Consider the following 23,119-nt stretch of genomic DNA (forward strand, 5'->3'; position numbering starts at 1 on the left):
AAACTACAAAAGCCAATTCTTACACTGGGAAGGAAACAAGCTCCCGGGGACCGGTTTTTGGCATTACAGCCGTCTTCGGCCCGGTTTGCTTGAATCCTGATGGTGCAATGAGCAAGGGTCTCACATCTGAGAATACCCTTCCACGCTTAGGGTGGACAAAAATATTTACAACAAGGGGTGGTGAGGGACAGAGTCTCTGAATTAAGCAGAAAGCTCTCACCCAGTCAAGAGATCAGGGCTAGATCCAACACCGTTTTTTAGCTCACTGCACCATCCCAGTTTCAGAACCTGGCTGTATGCAAATTAGTCTGTTCCTGTCCCAGTGCATGATGGGAACAGGGCAAACCAAACTACAAAAGCCAATTCTTACACTGGGAAGGAAACTGAGGTAATATAAATTTTATGATCGATTGTGTCCCCTATCTTAGACCCCACCGACTCCATGTACGAGCTTGAAGTGCATGTAACTTCCCTCCTGTGCTAGTTATGAAGACGCAAATACATTTGCGTCCAACGTTAACATGTTCTCTTTTCGATCCGCCATGAACGGATTGGATATTCAGTTCCTAAATATGCTATGCCAACGTCTTTTTGTGGTATACCTTACACGTTTTTCAGCTCTGGCGAAGTAGGCCTGAATTCTGCCATCGAGCCTCTTTCCTGCCTTCTGACTCCAAAAACCTCAGCCCAGGCTGCCTCTGTGCCAGTGACCCTTGCCTTACTTTTGGCGCGGCTAACGGTGCTCGGCTCAACCCGTTGCCTGCCAAGACTGCCTTCAACCTTCGAATTATCTGCTCCACTCCTCGAAAATACATTCCTGTCTGGTAGTTTCACGTCAACATCCTTCCAGCTACAGGGCAGAGGGTAGGCCTCACTGTCTCTATGCAAGTAATTCATGGCCCTGTTTCCATGGTAGGCCCATGCCCTCCCTCGCACCCCTCGCGTCTCATGTAGACACGCAGACGCTCATACACGCACTCATAACCAGTATAGAAATAACCACTTGTCCGAGAGACCTTTTTCCCTCCAGATAATGCAGTTCCTTAAACATGAGATATTAGATACGATTTGGGGATTAGGTTGATCTGACATCCAGACATCCGTCTACACTTGTAGGACTAAATGTCAAGTCCCCCTTCACCCCTCAAGTTACACGTACATTACACGTCATCCCGCTGCGCGCGCATCTCTGCCCTGTAATTCTGCTGACACTGCTGGATTCATTCATGGATCCACCCATTTGTGACATCATGTTCAATGACGTTCTTGTCCACGCCTTCATGCACGCCTATTGTAACGCCTCTTGTATTACGTATATGTATTCTTATCTCTCTTCTCAACTGTTACGCCTCCTGCATATGCCTTTACTGTAATGCATTGACTATATATATGAATGTCTGTCAATTATGTATTGTCGCATACTTGCATATTCGTATATTACCATTGACTCTGTCAGTCTGCCCCTTCCCGAACCTATGTGGTGACGGAATGGTATGCCACCTTGGCTCGAGCCAATATGCTAATCACCCAATTCCTTTTATAGGAATAAAACCCTTTTGAGAAACCTCAAATATCACGGATTTTGCCTCTTATTTTATTATGAGTTATTCTTATTGATTATAGAAATTAAGCACCGGTAAATTAATTATTTATGACAATTTGGCGCCCGAATAGGGACCCCTCCCCCATCTCACGCGCCGGTGGTGCGTTGCAGGCCTGGCCCCCTGCCACAGCCGGTCGGACAACTACGCGTACCCGCAGGATTTCCTGTATCTCCCTCAGGCCAACGGAGGTGACTGAGGCTGCGATCGACACCCAGATGAGGCGGTGAGAAGTGCGGAGGATCCCGACCAGAGCCTAGCTGAGAGAGCAAGATCCGAGGTATACGGAGGCCCACCAGGTTCCGACGTTCCGAAGTATCAGCGTCACGAGTCGAGTCCGAATCCAGTCCGAATCCAGTCCAGGGTTTCCGAGGCCTTCCGTTTTCGTGCTTCCCGGTGAGTGCCGTTGCTGGGGACGCATATAGACGTGCGCATTAGTTTGTGCCGGTCAAGACAGGTGTGGGTACACAGACCTGGTCTGCACTGTTTTAGACAGTGTATCTGTACTGTTTAGCAGTATATCCAGTCTGCACTGTTGAGCAGTGTATCTAGTATTATGCAGTTAGCAAGTTACCTTCTAACTGTCATCATTCATGTTAAAATGTGTTAATGTGTCTCAAGATGTCGTGGTATGAGTGATTGTTCGATCGTAATTATTGTGATTATTGTGTTCAGTGTGTTCATATCTGAGTAAGAACCAAGTAGCCAGTTTTCAAGATGCCTTTGTTCTCCAAATTAAGACAGATAAAAACTAGAAAAGGGGTATTGGAAGAAGCTGTTCCCATTCCACCTAGGGACACCCCAGGGTACTTTATGTACCACAAACATGGCCTAGATGCCGTTTTATTCCTCGACTTATGGGTGGATTACACTAAAGAATTATCCGAGAATCAAAGATGGCCTGCTACTGGGACATGGGATGCAGATTGCATCATGAGGGTAGAGGAAGCATTGTGGAAAAAGAAAGCCCGACAGTCACAGAAGGATGCCATTGAATTATGGCGTAAGGAATCACATAGACGTACAGAAAAAGCACTTAGAAAAGAAGAGAAAAGGAGGGAGGATCCAGAGAAAGCCCAGGAAAACGTATTAATTGAGGAAGGTACCCGAGTAAAATTAGAACAGGTAGACAGGCAGCGAAACACACTCATGAACGGCATGTACCCCCTCTTGACTGAGGGTTTGCCTAAAGCCACCCTGGAGGTACCAAAAGAACTACCACCCCCACTGCTCCCGACTAAAATATACCAGAAAACAGCAAAGGACATTTTCCTTGCGTCCTATCTAGATGATGTGGCTCCCGCATATGCAAATACCGCACCGCCACGCACACCTCCACCTGCCGACCAAGACGGTCAGCTCCTTCCTCCCCGACAAGCCACTCCTCCTCCTGTTCCTCCTGGTCTTCCAGCTGTCCTTCCACCTATTCCTGGGCCTGCTCCCTCCGCTTTTCACTCAACGAACCCCTTCGGAGCTGGCGCCTCAGGAGGCGCGTCCGGAGGAGCGACAGGTTACCAGACCCCGCCATCGGCCCATCGGCTGACCTATAGAAACCTAGCACAACAACGTACACCTAGAACAGGCGATATTACACTACATGGAGATCGTCTTGCAGACTGTAGATATGATCCAGTGCCTGGTAAAAAGAATGATGAAAGAATGCTGCTCGCATCAGTACGTCTGCGGCGAGTTACGAATTTCTTATTAACACTACCTGGAATGGTAGATCATCTAGATCGAATATATCAGTTCGTACAGACAGGAGTAGGGCCTGAAAGTATTAAGGAGGCCATGGCCTATCAGAAAGTGGATACGAAAGCCAAGATATTACGGTTTCTTATAAACTGTTTCATAAGGGAAGTGGATAGGCCGGGTATGAACCCGGACGACGTGAAAGCACTCCACCGGTGGGGCCAGAATATCGCAGACGGGAATCACGATAAAGAGGCCTGTGTAGAAAATATGTACCGAAGAATAAGAAATGCAATAATAAAGATGCATGAGAAAAGACAGCCACCACCGGAAATAGATTCAGACAAAGTTGAATCCTCAGAAGAGGAGGACGAGCCAGAACAGACCCCAGAGCAGACACAATTACCAGTTAGAGAAACAATAGCATATGTAGGTAAGGGAAGACCCTTCAATAATTCAATGCGCCCAGTGCGTCCAGAAAGTAAAAGAATATTCCAAGAAGCCATGTGCAATCCAAGAACTCCTGAACACTTATTCCAAGCTACTGATAACAGACTTCGAGAACGAATGGGGTACCATGTACTCGATTCTATGGATGAACAAGAATTAGCCAGGTCAGCCGTGCAATGGGCTGACAATTCTGAGAAATATGGTGATGATGCGTTAGCGCATACGTTTCTGAACCTGACACCGAGTGAACAGCGTTTAGCTGGTACATACATGATACAACATCTGCTCTTATTGTATAGAAGCCAACACTCTGATCCAGGCCCCTTGCCTGATATATTAATAGAACTACTCATGAATAAATGGAGAGGTCTAGGTACTGATCTAATTAAAGTAATTCTAGAACACCGACACAGATATAGCGCCTTTCTATGTCCACAGACCGACGCAGCGCATGTCATGGGAAGAAAAATGTATTACATGGACGGACAAAATCCGTTGCGAGAAGTGCACCCAGTACAGAACGCAGACAATACCTTTAGACGTGTGTTTGTGTACACCCTCATAACTAAAATAGAACTATTGGAAATGAAAAAATTGGTACCTAGTCATGACAAAGATCCTGCAGGTTTCCACCGTGAAATAAAAGACATGATACTAATGGGTGACTATACTTATCCCGATATTATGAAAATATTGAAAGTGTTACTGCCTCCCGGAATATACGAGAAACTCAAAGAAAAAGAGTGGGAGGTGGGAGACACAAAGATTGATTGGGCTGCATTAGAAAACGAAGAAAGTACTAGAATTCCGGGCCAAGGGCTCGGGGATAAAGTTAAAGCATTACCAGGATTGTTAGTACAAGTGTTGACACGTTTATTAAGTACTAAAAAGGAAGATTGGGGTGCCATTTCAGCTTGTAAACAGAAACCCGATGAAGATACCAGTGATTTCTATACCAGATTTGAAAAATGTTTTGGCATTAATAGCGGTCTGAAAGCAAGTAGCGAGTCATATCCACATCTTTTTGTAACGAAATTAGTTGAGAATTCACTGCCTCAGGTTAAGAGCAGAGTATTGAAAGTCGAAAGTACTTGGCAAGCCAACACCCCTTCACAAATGTTACAAATGTTACAGTACCACCAGAATAGAATTAGAGAAGAACAAGAACATGAACAAAGACGCATGAAAGACACGAAAATGAAAATGCTAGTTGCCCAGTCAGTTCCCGCCGAAGGACATAAAAAGGGTGGGACCCAGCCTAGTAATACGACAGCTCCTGTTAAAAGGGACATGTAACTACTGCAAACAGCCAGGTCATTATGTAAACGATTGTGCCGTTCTGAAACACAATATCTCCACGGGTAAGACCAAGGAGAGACCGCGCGTACCCAGACAAGATCAGGTCCAGCAACAAGTACCACAGAATGTACAACATATTCCGCCTATGCCAGCTTCATCACAAACGGTGGCAGTCCCACAACAACAACCTATAACTGCAACACAGAACACAACACAACAGATGTACCAATACGCACAGAACGACTACCCTGATTATCAACGATACACATGAAACAGCCTAGAGAGGGAATTTGACTTGCCCCTTATTGAAGTTCCCGTAGATCAAGAGGGTCCTTATGTACACAGTCAGGTGCTAGGAAAAGACAGAAAGTTTTTGATTGATACAGGGGCAAGCAGGACCACAATCAGTCACAATGAGGTTCCAGGGGCACCCCTCTCAGGCTCACAGAATGTTTCCCTTGGATTTTCAGGAAAACCTATTATTAATGAGGTATCACAGCCACTCCCCCTTGCAGTAGGTCCTCTGACACGGACTACAGATTTATTACTCACAAAATCATGCCCAGAAAACTTATTAGGAATAAAGACACTAAAAGCTCTAGGAGCTATAATATGCTGTTCTCCGGAAGGAGTCCGCTTATTTTTGCGAGATTTTAAAGGTCATTATGTGTTAAGAGATATGGATCCCCGGTTACAGAATGTACCTGCACACTTGTGGGCACAAGGCCCCACTGATGTAGGGTGTATGCACATTACACCATATCGAGTCACACTCAAAGCAGGAGTGGTACTACCACGAATTCGACAATATAAGTTACCTCCAGATGCTGTAGTGGCTTTACTGAGAATTATTGACGAGCTCATTGCACAAGGAGTGGTTGTGGAAACTGACTCCAATGTATGTAATTCTCCTATCATACCAGTTCTTAAACGTACTGATCCAAATGCTCCACCTGTTTATCGATTAGTTATCGATTTACGCGAATTGAATAAATGCATTGTACCACAGTATCCTGTGGTCCCAGATATCTCTTCATTACTGACAGCTATTGATTCAGAAGCGACGTTCTTTACTGTAATTGACCTCAAGAACGCCTTCTTCAGTGTTCCAATTGATCCAGAAAGCCAATACTTGTTCGGATTCAGTTTAAATGGACGATCTTTCAAATTTGCACGCGCACCTCAAGGGTTCACAGAAAGCCCCAGCATCTATAGTCAAGCACTGAAAAGACAACTCGACAGTATTCACATGCCAGCTAACACCGCCCTACTCCAGTATGTCGATGATCTGCTGATCACCGCACGGAGCGAACCCGAATGTGAAAATGCATCACTGACAGTTCTGAATTTCCTGGCCGACAAGGGGCACAAGGTGTCCCCTTCGAAGCTGCAATTCTGTGTTCAGCAAGTTGTGTACCTGGGTCACTTGCTGTCCAAAGTGGGGAGACAGCTCACTCCTGATCGCATTCAGTTAATTGTAAACATGTCACCACCAAAGACACAAAAGGAGGTGCGGGCTTTCATAGGCCTCACCTCGTACTGTAGACAATGGATTCCCCAATATGCATTTCTAGCAAAGCCACTCATCCAGTTGACAACCCAGGAGGCAGCGACATCGACTGTCCTCCCTTGGACTCAGGAACATACACAAGCTTTTGATAACTTAAAGAAAGCCTTATGCCAAGCACCTGTTTTAGCAACACCATGTTACAGTAAACCTTTTACACTTTTTGTCACAGAACGTGAAGGTACTGCCTTGTCAGTCCTCACCCAGGAACAAGCAGGTTCACACAAACCGTGTGCTTACTTTTCTAGCACATTAGATCCGGTGGCTCAGGCTTTACCTGCGTGTTTGAAATCAGTTGCAGCGACAGCTTTAGCAATCAGACAGAGCGATACCATAGTATTAGGGCATCAATTGACAGTACAAGTTCCACATTCCGTGGAAGTTCTTTTAAATCGCACACAGACCCAACACTTGACCATAGCAAGACTGACAGGTTATGAATTGACATTGTTTCAACCACACATAGAAATCAGACGCTGTAGCACATTAAATCCCGCCACATTGTTGCCAGTAAACGGAGTAGATCCCTTGGCACATGATTGCATTGAAGTCATTACTATCACAACGAAACCCAGACAGGACTTGACAGATGTCCCATTATCAGGTCCGGACCTGACACTTTATGTGGATGGTTCATGTATGAGAACAAGTACAGGAGAATTAGTGGCAGCCTACGCAGTCACTACAGATACCGAAGTTATAGAAACAAATTGTATTGACACCTTGTCAGCTCAAGCTGCAGAGCTCATCGCTCTGACACAAGCATGTATTCAAGCCAAGAATAAGAGAGTCAACATATACACTGATTCACGTTATGCATTCGGAGTCGTTCACGATTTTGGAGTCCTCTGGCGAGAGAGAGGTTACTTAACTTCTCACGGTGCCAACATCCAGCACGGTCCTCTCATTCAAGGTTTATTAGATGCAATACATCTACCTACTGCAATCTCTATCATGAAGTGTAAAGCACACACAAAGGTTACCGACACGATCTCCCAGGGTAACGACCTGGCAGACCGAACAGCTAAGCAAACGGCTCAGAATCAAATGCATGCAACTGACTTGACAAAGACAATAGTTCCGACACCATCACACTGCATGACAGTCAGGGATCCCGCCCATGATGTAATTGACATACAGACACATGCCACACCAGACAAAATCCAGAAGTGGACTGAACTAGGAGGGATCCAAACAGATCAGGGATGGATGACGAAGGGAAAATCTACATGGTTTCTCCCCGACTCTATGGTTCAGGTCATCATAAACACAATACATAGTCCAGCGCACCTAGGAGAAAAGGCAATGCTAGATAGCATCCAACACATATGGTACAACAAGAACTTACGAGCAGCAGCCAAACAGAAAGTGCGTACTTGCATGATTTGTTGTCAGTTTAATCCAGGTAAAAGCATCCCTGTAGAGCAAGGTGGATTTCAGCCACCCGATCACCCTTTTGAAGTCCTCCAGATGGATTACATCCAGATGGACCGCTGCCGAGGTTTCAAGTATGTCCTCGTAGTTGTATGTGCACTTTCCCGATGGACAGAAGCATACCCAGTCCCAGATTATACTGCTCCAACCACAGCCAAGCAACTGGTTCGCGAGTTCTTCCCGCGGTACGGTTTGCCCCGTATCGTGTACTCAGATAATGGTCAGCCATTCTCATCCGAGCTTGTGAAACACATTACACTCTTGTTAGGCTATCAGTGGAAATTCCACTGTGTCCGGCATCCCGAGGCAGCAGGTCTTGTGGAGCGTCATAATCAGACCCTGAAAATCCGACTTTCCAAAATCTGTAGAGAGAAGGGCGTTGACTGGATAGTTGCTTTGCCGGTAGCCCTCTTCTATATGAGGATGGTTGCCCATTCTCGAACCGGGCTATCCCCGTATGAGGTGGTCTTTGGTAGGCCTCCGAATATGTGGGGGACGCCTATTCCGCGAAAAATTACAGATGTTGACTGTATTATGCTGACAGATTACCTTGCCTCCTTGATGTCTGCACTACAATCTTGTCGTTCACAGGTAGCTGCAGCCTTTCCCGACAGTGCCGATGTGAAGCCCCACGAGGTGGTCCCGGGTGATTACGTCTTCGTGCGCAACTTTGATCGGAGAAGTCCGTTGGAGCCCCGCTGGCAAACCCCGAAATTGGTTCTTCTAACAACGAGGACAGCCGTCAAAGTAGAGGGCAGGAAGGGGTGGCTACATTCCAGCCACGTGAAGAAGTTCCACGGACTCCCTTCGGACTTGGACTCTAAGCCCTGCCCTCCTACACAAACTGACTCAAAGCTCCCTTTGGTTGAGAAAACAGACTCTGAAAAATATAGACTTAAATTACGATCTAGCAAGTCAGACAGTTTAATTGTTTAAGTCCTCCCCTAGGTGAATCGGTTAAATTAGTTTCTGACATGTATCCCCTAGATCGAGACAGAGAGAGAGATAGGCAGAGAATACTGAAGAAACGTGCATATTGTAAATCACTTCGTAGTCACTGTATAGTGACATTGTTAATCATGTTTTTTCTAAGTCTTCTGATAATCGCTGCTAGTATCCTGCTGCACATTTACTACCCTATTTTCAAGCGTGTACAATCTGCTTATAACGTCACTGCCGAACATTCTTTTAGTGAATTACCTCCACATGAGCTTTCTTACAGACTTGCGCTGCGCAACAACACATTCATTAGTATGTTACATCACTCTCATCAGACTAACAATGCTACAAACTGTTGGATATGTGGCCGCCTCCCTCCCTACCAGAAATACAAGGGAGTTCTGCCTCTTTTTCTGTACCCATTCACTCACAATGGCTCCTGTGGGGCATGGTTTAGATTGATTAATTCCTTAAATTCTGATATTGCTGTCTACGATGGGAATTGGGTTTGGGGAAACCTGAACTCAGTTCTACTTAAAGTCTGTTACCCTGACAAGAAAGGACTTCCCACTAGAACAGGAACTGATCTAGAAAATGAAGTATATGGATTAGGTAATTACACAATCAACCTCATGATTCTTACTGTTGAATCCGAAACTGCACCAGTATTGCCTGCTATGTCAGTGTTACCAGTCAAAGGTGAATTATGTATCAGGAAAAATGGTTCCATACACTTAGGTCATAGTAAATGTACTACTGTGATCGAATTCAGTGATCAAGGCAAATCTACGTTTAGAGCTACACGTCATTCTTACTTTGTCTGTGGCCATACCGCATACATACGATTGCCTCCAGATTGGGATGGTACCTGTTACATTGCATTCCTTCTGCCACCTGTTTTTCTAGCCCCTCCTGACTATCACAGAAACACCAATCTAGTAAACAATAGACTCCGAAGAGACCTCCCGATTGTCGACTACACTGAAACGGCATGGGAGCAATACACAGATTTTAATAAAGGTTTCTTCCCCTACTTAGGTGCTGTTTTTAACAGTAAACTGATACGCAAATTAACTAGAACACTTGAAGCAGTAGTGAACGAAACTACCTCAGCTTTAGGTAACTTAACAGAGGAGCAGTCCGCTATGCGGGTTGTTGTTCTTCAAAATCGTCTCGTTATTGACGTCATCCTAGCTGATAGGGGTGGAGCCTGTAAGGTCATCGGGTCAAGTTGCTGTGTTTTCATTCCAGAAAACGCGCCAACGGTATACAAAGCTATAACACGTCTCCATAAAATTGCAAGTCTGATACATCAGAATCCAGGCACCTGGACTTGGTCCGGTTGGTTTTGGACAACGTTAACCGCTTGGGGATGGAAGATCCTATCCTTCCTAGGTATTGGCCTTCTCATAGTATTCAGTTGCTGCCTGTGTTTACAATGTGGGCCGGCGATTTGCGGCTTGTGCGCCACATCATGTATTCCGCATTCAAATTCCCATTCAAAACGTCAAAAGAAGAAAGAAGAGCAAATGATGTTACATGAACAGATTGATCGATTCATGCAGATCGATATATCATGAAGGGTCCGTAGGGGACAAGGAGGGAATGAGGTAATATAAATTTTATGATCGATTGTGTCCCCTATCTTAGACCCCACCGACTCCATGTACGAGCTTGAAGTGCATGTAACTTCCCTCCTGTGCTAGTTATGAAGACGCAAATACATTTGCGTCCAACGTTAACATGTTCTCTTTTCGATCCGCCATGAACGGATTGGATATTCAGTTCCTAAATATGCTATGCCAACGTCTTTTTGTGGTATACCTTACACGTTTTTCAGCTCTGGCGAAGTAGGCCTGAATTCTGCCATCGAGCCTCTTTCCTGCCTTCTGACTCCGAAAACCTCAGCCCAGGCTGCCTCTGTGCCAGTGACCCTTGCCTTACTTTTGGCGCGGCTAACGGTGCTCGGCTCAACCCGTTGCCTGCCAAGACTGCCTTCAACCTTCGAATTATCTGCTCCACTCCTCGAAAATACATTCCTGTCTGGTAGTTTCACGTCAACATCCTTCCAGCTACAGGGCAGAGGGTAGGCCTCACTGTCTCTATGCAAGTAATTCATGGCCCTGTTTCCATGGTAGGCCCATGCCCTCCCTCGCACCCCTCGCGTCTCATGTAGACACGCAGACGCTCATACACGCACTCATAACCAGTATAGAAATAACCACTTGTCCGAGAGACCTTTTTCCCTCCAGATAATGCAGTTCCTTAAACATGAGATATTAGATACGATTTGGGGATTAGGTTGATCTGACATCCAGACATCCGTCTACACTTGTAGGACTAAATGTCAAGTCCCCCTTCACCCCTCAAGTTACACGTACATTACACGTCATCCCGCTGCGCGCGCATCTCTGCCCTGTAATTCTGCTGACACTGCTGGATTCATTCATGGATCCACCCATTTGTGACATCATGTTCAATGACGTTCTTGTCCACGCCTTCATGCACGCCTATTGTAACGCCTCTTGTATTACGTATATGTATTCTTATCTCTCTTCTCAACTGTTACGCCTCCTGCATATGCCTTTACTGTAATGCATTGACTATATATATGAATGTCTGTCAATTATGTATTGTCGCATACTTGCATATTCGTATATTACCATTGACTCTGTCAGTCTGCCCCTTCCCGAACCTATGTGGTGACGGAATGGTATGCCACCTTGGCTCGAGCCAATATGCTAATCACCCAATTCCTTTTATAGGAATAAAACCCTTTTGAGAAACCTCAAATATCACGGATTTTGCCTCTTATTTTATTATGAGTTACTCTTATTGATTATAGAAATTAAGCACCGGTAAATTAATTATTTACGACAAAACAAGCTCCCGGGGACCGGTTTATGGCATTACAGCCGTCTTCGGCCCGGTTTGCTTGAATCCTGATGGTGCAATGAGCAAGGGTCTCACATCTGAGAATACCCTTCCACGCTTAGGGTGGACAAAAATATTTACAACAAGGGGTGGTGAGGGACAGAGTCTCTGAATTAAGCAGAAAGCTTCACCCAGTCAAGAGATCAGGGCTAGATCCAACACCGTTTTTTAGCTCACTGCACCATCCCAGTTTCAGAACCTGGCTGTATGCAAATTAGTCTGTTCCTGTCCCAGTGCATGATGGGAACAGGGCAAACCAAACTACAAAAGCCAATTCTTATACTGGGAAGGAAACAAGCTCCCGGGGACCTTTGGACTGGGTAAGAGTGGTCTGTTTAACTCAGACACTCTGTTCATCACCACCCCCTTTTCTAAATCGTTTTTGGCCACTATAGGTGTGGCAGGGTATACTCAGACATGAGTCCCTTTCTCACTGCTCCATCAGGATTCAAGCAAGCCGGGCCGAAGAAGGCTGAAATGCCAGAAACCGGTCCCCGGTAGCTTGTCTCCTTTCTGGTGAAGAATTGACTTGGTAGTTTAGTCTGCCCTGTTCCCATGATGCACTGGGCCAGGGACAGACTGATTTGCATATAGCCAGGTTCTGAGCTGGGATGGGGCAGTGAGATAAATAACGGTGATGGATCAAGCCCTGATCTTTGGACTGGGTAAGAGTGGTCTGTTTAACTCAGACACTCTGTTCATCACCACCCCCTTTTCTAAATCGTTTTTGGCCACTATAGGTGTGGCAGGGTATACTCAGACATGAGTCCCTTTCTCACTGCTCCATCAGGATTCAAGCAAGCCGGGCCGAAGAAGGCTGAAATGCCAGAAACCGGTCCCCGGTAGCTTGTCTCCTTTCTGGTGAAGAATTGGCTTGGTAGTTTAGTCTGCCCTGTTCCCATGATGCACTGGGCCAGGGACAGACTGATTTGCATATAGCCAGGTTCTGAGCTGGGATGGGGCAGTGAGATAAATAACGGTGATGGATCAAGCCCTGATCTTTGGACTGGGTAAGAGTGGTCTGTTTAACTCAGACACTCTGTTCATCACCACCCCCTTTTCTAAATCGTTTTTGGCCACTATAGGTGTGGCAGGGTATACTCAGACATGAGTCCCTTTCTCACTGCTCCATCAGGATTCAAGCAAGCCGGGCCGAAGAAGGCTGAAATGCTAGAAACCGGTCCCCGGTAGCTTGTCTCCTTTCTGGTGAAGAATTGGCTTGGTAGTTTAGTCTGCCCTGTTCCCATGATGCACTGGGCCAGGGACAGACTGATTTGCATATAGCCAGGTTCTGAGCTGGGATGGGGCAGTGAGATAAATAAAGGTGATGGATCAAGCCCTGATCTTTGGACTGGGTAAGAGTGGTCTGTTTAACTCAGACACTCTGTTCATCACCACCCCCTTTTCTAAATCGTTTTTGGCCACTACAGGTGTGGCAGGGTATACTCAGACATGAGTCCCTTTCTCACTGCTCCATCAGGATTCAAGCAAGCCGGGCCGAAGAAGGCTGAAATGCCAGAAACCGGTCCCCGGTAGCTTGTCTCCTTTCTGGTGAAGAATTGGCTTGGTAGTTTAGTCTGCCCTGTTCCCATGATGCACTGGGCCAGGGACAGACTGATTTGCATATAGCCAGGTTCTGAGCTGGGATGGGGCAGTGAGATAAATAACGGTGATGGATCAAGCCCTGATCTTTGGACTGGGTAAGAGTGGTCTGTTTAACTCAGACACTCTGTTCATCACCACCCCCTTTTCTAAATCGTTTTTGGCCACTTAAGGTGTGGCAGGGTATACTCAGACATGAGTCCCTTTCTCACTGCTCCATCAGGATTCAAGCAAGCCGGGCCGAAGAAGGCTGAAATGCCAGAAACCGGTCCCCGGTAGCTTGTCTCCTTTCTGGTGAAGAATTGGCTTGGTAGTTTAGTCTGCCCTGTTCCCATGATGCACTGGGCCAGGGTCAGACTGATTTGCATATAGCCAGGTTCTGAGCTGGGATGGGGCAGTGAGATAAATAACGGTGATGGATCAAGCCCTGATCTTTGGACTGGGTAAGAGTGGTCTGTTTAACTCAGACACTCTGTTCATCACCACCCCCTTTTCTAAATCGTTTTTGGCCACTATAGGTGTGGCAGGGTATACTCAGACATGAGTCCCTTTCTCACTGCTCCATCAGGATTCAAGCAAGCCGGGCCAAAGAAGGCTGAAATGCCAGAAACCGGTCCCCGGTAGCTTGTCTCCTTTCTGGTGAAGAATTGGCTTGGTAGTTTAGTCTGCCCTGTTCCCATGATGCACTGGGCCAGGGACAGACTGATTTGCATATAGCCAGGTTCTGAGCTGGGATGGGGCAGTGAGATAAATAACGGTGATGGATCAAGCCCTGATCTTTGGACTGGGTAAGAGTGGTCTGTTTAACTCAGACACTCTGTTCATCACCACCCCCTTTTTCTAAATCGTTTTTGGCCACTATAGGTGTGGCAGGGTATACTCAGACATGAGTCCCTTTCTCACTGCTCCATCAGGATTCAAGCAAGCCGGGCCGAAGAAGGCTGAAATGCCAGAAACCGGTCCCCGGTAGCTTGTCTCCTTTCTGGTGAAGAGTTGGCTTGGTAGTTTAGTCTGCCCTGTTCCCATGATGCACTGGGCCAGGGACAGACTGATTTGCATATAGCCAGGTTCTGAGCTGGGATGGGGCAGTGAGATAAATAACGGTGATGGATCAAGCCCTGATCTTTGGACTGGGTAAGAGTGGTCTGTTTAACTCAGACACTCTGTTCATCACCACCCCCTTTTCTAAATCGTTTTTGGCCACTATAGGTGTGGCAGGGTATACTCAGACATGAGTCCCTTTCTCACTGCTCCATCAGGATTCAAGCAAGCCGGGCCGAAGAAGGCTGAAATGCCAGAAACCGGTCCCCGGTAGCTTGTCTCCTTTCTGGTGAAGAATTGGCTTGGTAGTTTAGTCTGCCCTGTTCCCATGATGCACTGGGCCAGGGACAGACTGATTTGCATATAGCCAGGTTCTGAGCTGGGATGGGGCAGTGAGATAAATAACGGTGATGGATCAAGCCCTGATCTTTGGACTGGGTAAGAGTGGTCTGTTTAACTCAGACACTCTGTTCATCATCACCCCCTTTTCTAAACAGTAAGGGCATGGCTCAAGGACCTTGTATACTGTGAAGATCAGTTGGACATTTATGCTGAACAGCGTCCGATTGCATCCAGACTGAAAAATATTTGGAGCCCTGTAACAACTTGCCTTCTGGGGAACCCTAATGTTCTTTGACAAGACGTGGATTTAGTCTGCAGATGTTATCTGGGGCAATGATTGGATCTGCAAGTTCAGATAAAGTCACTGTTGGTCGCCAGGGGATGATCATGTGATGCACATTGAATTGATTGTATTCAATGATATGAACAAATATGCACTGTAAGTTGTTAATCAAGTTGTATTGTTGAAGGATGGTACTACATTGAATAAGAATGTATGATTCTTGAATGTACTGACAACCTAAATAATAATAAAAACATAATAAAGAAAGAAAAGAGATTCTTTGGAAAAGGGGCTGCTTCCTGCCCCACTCGATCTGTTACTAGCCTCTGGACCGCATACCCACTGTTACTTGGGAAATATACGTACCCTCGACCACCTCAATTTGCAGAAGTAAAGGGAATGTTTGTATATGGTTATCCTGGGCCATATCTGTATTATAACAAGCATCAGGGGATGGGTTATGCGGGTAGATCTTATGAATATTGATGAGGGAATATTCAAGGATTCCTCCCTCCTTGCTGTCCCCCTTTCTAATACTGATCATAAGGAGTGCCATAGTTATACCCTGCTTACATTTTTGGATTTTAATGCTCTTCTAACTACTGACATGTTGATGCTATCATAATAATGCGATTCATGTATTACTCTTTCTAGTCCATATTAGAAAATGTTTTTAGCTCATGCAAAAAGGAGGGTCCGTTAGAATAAGCTCGCTGACACTCACGCAAATGTCATGTTTTAGTTAGCATTCGCTGCACCATTTTCTTTTTGACTCCGTTTTGTGTTGTGATCGAAACTAATTTGTTTTAGTTCTGTGAAATGCCATTCGCTAAGTTTTATTTCTGTAATAAAGATTGTTAGTGCCAGCACATAGCCTTCTCACTAGATAAAGCCCTCTCCCAACTGTCTGGCAGTTTGATCGCAGCCTAGTGTGAGACGACTTTAAACTGTGCCGAGTTGTGCAAAATTTGAGAACAGAAACATTTCTTTTTGTGTCTTTCACTGTCCAGTATCATCTGTCTATAAAATTCCACTGTGGGCATGTCCTTACCTAACCATGAAATGTATATAATGTATCTTTATGCTTGTTGTTTTTATTTCCCTCTGTAGCACTCTCTCAGGACTGTGCAGACGGGGCCCAGCTCTGAGTGTATATGAATATTATTATTATTATTAAAACTTTTATAGCGCGCTCTATTACCACGGGGTATCCTGGTGCGGTGAGTAATTTAACAGCAAGAGTGATAGATCAAGAACAAGTCTGTTAGAGTGGAACGTTAAACAGATAAGTCTTGAGTTCTTTCTTGAAAACAGTAATGGTCGTAGAGGCTCTGAGGAACAGGAGGCGGGCATTCCAAGCAGAAGCTGCCTTAACTGAAATTGATTGGCCACCCAGTTGGGCGTATTTGTATTTGGGAATGGCCAATTGGCATTGGTTGGCCGATCGTAGGGCACGGTTGGGAGTGTAGAATGAGAACCGTTTCTGCAAATACGTTGGACCCTGGCCATGAGCTGCTCTAAATGCCAACACGAGAATTTTAAACAAGATTCGGTGTGGCACTGGGAGCCAATGCAGGCTTTGTAAATGGCTCCGCACGCTCGACCTCCTGGGAAGAGAGAAGAGCAGACGTACTGCAGCGTTTTGTATCACCTCAAGGCGATGAACCATGTACCCAGGCAAGCCACTAAATAAGGCATTAGCGTAATCGAGCCGAGACAAGATCAGGGCTCGAAGGACAGTCTCCTTGGCTGCCCTGGGAAGGAGAGGGAAAAATCTTCTCAAGGCTCGCAGGGTACCGAAGCATATGCCAGTCAATTTTTTAATATGGTCCGAGAACTTCAGATCCTGACCGAACCATACCCCCAGGTTCTTAGCTGGGCCTCCCATCGCACTAGGGCAGGGCAGGGCCGGGGGCCAAATCTGGTCCTTGAAGTTGTCAGGGAAAGAGCCAAAAAACAGAACCTCAGACTTGTCTTGGTTGCACTTAAGTTGGACTTGTGCAAGCCACCGAAATACTTCCGACAAACAATGCTGGACTGCTGATGGATCAGACACACCCTTAGGCCAGGTGAAAAGCAGCTGTGTGTCGTCTTCGTAGGCCATTATCTTGGCTCCCAGCTGTTCCGCCAGATAGAGTAAGGGGGTCATATAGACGTTAAACAATAAAGGGCTTAACGTAGACCCCTGTGGAACTCCAGTTGTCAGTCTCTTCGGGCCGAAGAGTAAGGGGGCATCCAGACCTGCTGAGTTCTATCGCTCAAAAACTATGACAACCAGTCAAGGGCCAGCCCTGAAATGCCAACGGCTCCCAGTCTTGCAATAAGCAAGGCATGGGGCACCGTATCGAAGGCGGCAGAGAGGTCCAGTAGAATCAGGACCGCTCTGCCACCCCCGTCCAAGCAACAATTATTCGTATATATTCTCCACTGTCTTCTCACCTCTTCATTTGATAGCAATTTATTTAGTTGGGGTTGGAATCAACATAATTATAGTTGAGTGTTCTATGCTATTCCTCCATCATTGGTTTTTCATGACTAAAGATTGAATCTAGGCGTCATCTTTCTGAAAACTATTCCCAATGTTTACAATTCAGACTTCCAGTTTTGAAGGTCTTTAAAGAAAGCTTCTAATAAAGTGGTTATTAGATGCTTTCTTTAAAGACCTTCATAACTGGGGTCGGTCAGAAATTCAGGACCTCATTTATGAGACTCCTTGCGCCTCCGGAACGTCACGTTTTGTGACGTTCCGTGGCGCAGAAGCCTGCGTGATATTAATCAGGCAGCACTAAGCCTCTTTTTTGGGCTTAATTCTGCCTGATAAATATCAATATTCTCACACACAGAAGGGGAGAGGGTCTATATGTAGTTCAACCACCACGAACCCCCTAAGTCAATATAGTATATACACAAGAGGGGTGGAGAAGACAAAATACACAAGCTAATCAAAAGTGTACAAGCACTGGCACACTAATGTGTGATGAAAAACTGCCCTCACTCACACACAATGTGTGTGACATACTTCATCATCGGGTCTGCTACAACGCCCGTGCGTAGCCACGCTCTGGGCGGAGCATAGGGAGAGGGAATAAACAAGTACAAGGACAACATCTAACACAAGACTGAAAGTGACAACAGTGTTCACAGACAAAAACCAACAAATCAAGACTGAGTACAGTGATAGACAAAAAAATTGCAGTTGGTAATAGTTAAAACTGGCTCCTGGATACCAAATTAAGCTTTATTAGTAGGTTCCAAGGTCAGGATTAAAAAATGAATGGATGGTAGTGCTAGGGTAGGGTATTAGGACCACCTAGTGCCCCTTCTTCAGGACATCTCACTGTCCCAGTCTTATATAATATCACCCTTACCTTAGTTAGGTGTTAAAAGGGGTATAGGTCACTCTTCTGCTCTTCTGTTCTGACTCTGCTGCTTCAGAATCGTTATGTTGTTACATGTTTACTTTCATTTTGTTAAACTAATGAGCTTCTCAATGATGACGACCTTACTCTCTGGAAGGTTTAGGGCAACCACATGCCCTAGAATATCTAATCTCTATTACTGCATTGATTCCTTCACTCTTTACAACAAATAACTGATTAGGTTGAGCACCTTCCTACCATATATTTCTTTATATTTTCTTCTTGTATTGCATTCCATAAAATGCCAAAACTTTGAGAAATAACTTCATAAGAAGATATTCAATGGTGACCGCCCACAACTGTTAAGCATTCAATGTTGTGTGTGTGTGTGTGTGTGTGTGTGTGTGTGTGTGTGTGTGTGGGTGTGTGTGTGTGTGTGTGTGTGTGTGTGCTTGTGTGCGTGTGTGTGCTTGTGTGTAAGTGTACTCTTGAATATTGATAGTAGAACACTTACCATCTGGGCCAAAGATTCTACAATAATAAATGAGGCCATCAAAAGTCAGGAGGAATGCAGCAAAGGTGTTGTCAACTTCAAAATAGGAATTATATTCTCCTGATGCACTATAATCTCCAGAAAACAAAGGCTTTGAGCTGTTGACCGGCCTTGCAAGTGTAAAGTCCAAGTACTTAAACACCTGAGGAGAACAAAATTGAATAAGTGTAAACAATTATTTTATTTTACATCTCAGTTATCCCAAGGAAAGAACAGTGTTAGAAATTGGGTTTCTGGTTGGCAGAGATATGCACCCTGTCTAAGCAGGAACCACAATCCTAGTCAGGGTAAGTCCGATGCACACCCGAAATGAATCAGTGTTCACCCTCTGGTAGCTTGTCACAGAGCAGTCAGGCTTAACTTAAGAGGCAATGTGTAAGGTATTTGTGCACAACTTAAACAGTAAAACAGTTAAAACAGTTAACACAGGATGTACAACATCACAACGCATGCTTTTACATCGCATGCTTTTACAACGCGAGTTTTACAACGCATTCCATTACAACGCATAGTGCTTTGGGGCGCTGGATAGTGAATTATTTAATTTACTATTCCAACTCCAGTCCCCGTGGATAGTAGGGAAGGTGTTGGATAGTAAATTAAATATATTCCCTATCCTAGAGCGCCCCCCAGCGCAATGCGTTGTAATGGTTTGCGTTGTAAAAGTTGCGATGCAAAAGCATCGCGTGGTAAAAGTTGCGTTGTAAGTGATGTTTCCCGTTAAAACACCACACACAAAGATACCACACCTAGTTAAAGAAATATGTTATGTTATGTTATAATGCGTTTATATAGCGCACTACTACTCAAGTGAGTGTCCCGGCGCTTTCCACATGCAGCTCAGAGTAGAATAACACAACAGAGCACAAACAAACACCAGATGGAAAGGGGAAAACAAAAAAAGGCCTAAAGGTTAAAAAGCCAGGTCTTCAGACTCCTCCTGAACTGAAGCAGATTGGCGGTGCTGCGTAGCGTCAGCGGAAGCGAATTCCACAGCTGGGGAGCCTTACAGCTGAAAGAGCGCCCCCCAGCGCGGGCCTTCCTCACACGCGGAACCACAGCATTAAAGAGGGATTCAGACCGCAGAGAGCGGGCTGGACAGTAGAAGGCCAATCTCCACTGTTGATATCCAGCACCTGAGCCAAACAATGCTTTGTGCATCAGCGTCAGGGATTTGAACATGATCCGCTTCCGGATGGGCAGCCAATAGAGCGTCTGTAGCAACCCGGAAGCTCGAGCTCGCCTGTGCAGGCCGAAAATTGCCCGGGTGGCAGAGTTCTGCGCCACCTGCAGGCGCTGGACCAGATAGTCAGGAAGGCCAAGGAAGAGGGCATTGGCGTAATCCAGCCTGGATCCAATGAGAGCTTGCACAGTAATCCGCCTATGCTCCACAGACAGCAGTGGTAAGAACTTGCGGAGCATTTTCAAAATGCCATAGCAGGTGCCGGCCAGACCGAGAACATGCGTTCTCAGCGAAAGCTGATTGTCCAGCTTGACTCCCAGGTTTTTGGCAACCAATGATGACTGTACAGGAGGACACATATCAGATGGCCACCATTCCCGCCATTCAGGATCGGTGGCACAGCCGAAGAATAAAACCTCCTACTTACTCGAATTGGCTTTCAGACTGTTCCGCTGAAACCAGTCGAAGACCATTCCCAGGCAGCCCGGAATACTCTCTCCATCAAACGCCTGATCTTTACCGCATGTGAAGAGGAGTTGCGTATCGTCGGCGTAGGACACGATCTGGGCCCCATGTGCCTCAACCGCGGCCGCCAAAGGGGACATGAAGATGTTAAACAGCGTGGGGCTCAATACAGAGCCCTGTGGAACCCCGACTCCCAATGGCGGCATCTCGGCGGAGCTCTGGGAGACCCAGATCGTCTGGCGGTGGCCCTCAAGAAAAGATGTAATCCATTTGAGCACCGTCCCCCTAAGGCCGATGTCATAAAGCCTGGCAAGAAGCGCCTCGTGGGGGACGGTGTCGAAAGCCGCCGACAGGTCTAACATGACCAACATGGCCCTGCCGCCAGCATCCAAGGTCTCCCTGATGATCTCAGAGACCTCCAACAAAGCGGTTTCCGTACTTAAGTTAGGACGTAATCCGGATTGGGATGGATGGAGCAGATTGCTAGCTTCCAAAAAGCTTGACAGGACACCATGGACATGTTTTTCTGTGATCTTGGCTAGAGCCGGGAGAAGTGAAATTGGCCTATAATTGGCCAGAACCTCGGCGTCAAGACCCAGCTTTTTCAGGAGGGGATCACCATCGCCCTTTTCCAGGTGCGAGGGACACTCCCCTCCCTCAGGGAGGCATTGAGGATGGGGTTGACCAAAGGGTTCACCACTGCCGCCATCCCGGCCAAGAATTTGGCAGGGCAGGGGTCTAGTGGCGAGCCAGATTTAAGATTGGCCAGCAGCAGCCTGGACGCATCGCTGGAGACAGCTGGAAAGTCTGACAGCACAGCAACAGGCGTGCACGATGGACCGCGTCCCGCCCCGGGGCCGCGGCATCCCTCCTCCGACCTCTCCACGAAGGAGGCCTGAATCGCCTTGATCTTGTCGGTAAAAAAGCTAGCGAGATCACATGCCCACGCATCCGAAGATACTAGCGGGGGCGAGAGGGAGCTGGGGGTCGCGAACTCCTTCACGATGGTGAAGATCTCCTTGCAGGAGTTCGCAGATGCCTCAATCCTCCTAGCCAGATATTCAGATATAGCTTCATTTAATGATCAAAACAAGACAACAATGATAAAAATCCAATAAGTAGAACCAGAGTTATACATTTTTAAAGAATAAACTGAAATGTGGTGCTTAAAAGCATAAAGCACCAATCTGGGATATTTGGTTGCGCTAGAACGGGTCAAATCCTAAAGTTCAAGCCAATCACAATGCTGCGTGGGTCAGATACCGTCCCCGGTAAGTCCCACTCAAGTTTTACCTTCTCAAGGATTGTGCCAAAAGTCCCATTCACAGGGAAGATGTTTGCCAGGAGGAAGGAGAGAGTCTCTGGTAGTATTCCGCAGGGTGCACTGAACAGCCAGGGGTCAGTGACAGACCGGCTGGAGTCTCTAGGTGGTAAAAAGCGATGCTGGTAGTGTGAAGAGATGAGCTTGGCACCCGCTTGTGCTGATTCTTTGTGCGAGATAGGCGGTTCCGGAGAGAACAGGCCCATTCGTGTTAGCAAAGAGCCCAAATGGATCTCTGCGTGACACACTTCTGAGTAGCTACCACAAAATTTATTTCAGAAGCCAGAAACCACTTCCAATTCCCCAGGAGCTGAGAAGAGCTCATTAAAGACATTTCCAGGAGCTGTGGGGAGCCTGATTATGTCCCTGAGGATCAATCAGGAGACAAACAGACTAGCCCTTTTAGTCACTTTTAGTCACTAAGTGGGTACTGGATTCAAGATTGCTTCCAGATCCAGTTCTTCTTGTCCAAGCAAGAGGACAGCAGGCAGCAGGTCAGCATAGCAAAGCAGCTGCTCCTTCAGAGTAGTAGTTCTTCTTCCTGGCAGATTATCCACAGGTCTACAAGTGTTTTGAGTTGGGTGGTGTCAGGGGTTCAGTATTTATACTCAGTTGTGCCTTTGAAGTGGGGGAGACGTCAAAGAGGGGCTTTGAAGTGCACAGAGATCCTCCCATCCTGCCCTGGCTCCAGACTCACTACAGGGTGTTAAGCAGTCTGTAAAGGTTAGATCTACAATAAATATGTAAATAAGCCATAGAGGGTTTAATCTTTATTATCTAGGATATCTGCAGAGACCCCATCCACATCGAAGCCTAGTTTAACTGTCATCCTCACCAAATTCAACATTTCACCCTAGCAACCAGTTCACATTCTGGAACCTATCAATTATTAACACCACATCACCGCTCCCCATTACCCACATAATAATAAATACATAAATAAATAATAAATTAGTTGCAAAATACTTGAAAAATCAAAACAAGAATACCCATGGATACTATGCTTATATTAACAAACACAATCTTGAAAACAAAAAAACAGAACTTTTCTTGT

The 23,119-nt window shown here is 46.1% G+C and overlaps 1 protein-coding gene across 1 annotated transcript in view; it reads right to left on the reverse strand.

Annotated features, from left to right (window-relative positions):
* The window catches only part of LOC147660913 (von Willebrand factor A domain-containing protein 7-like), a gene marked incomplete at its 3' end in the record, with an annotated part of 105,910 nt that overhangs the window by 12,050 nt on the left and 70,741 nt on the right, over positions 1 to 23,119 (reverse strand). Inside the window, exon 6 of the mRNA XM_086951432.1 lies at positions 19,058 to 19,238. Within this exon, the coding sequence (XP_086807558.1) occupies positions 19,058 to 19,238 (181 nt within the window). The remainder of the gene's footprint in view (positions 1 to 19,057; positions 19,239 to 23,119) is intronic.

This window comes from Lissotriton vulgaris, unplaced genomic scaffold, assembly GCF_964263255.1.
Source record: "Lissotriton vulgaris unplaced genomic scaffold, aLisVul1.2 SCAFFOLD_380, whole genome shotgun sequence".
Lineage (NCBI taxonomy): Eukaryota > Metazoa > Chordata > Amphibia > Caudata > Salamandridae > Lissotriton > Lissotriton vulgaris.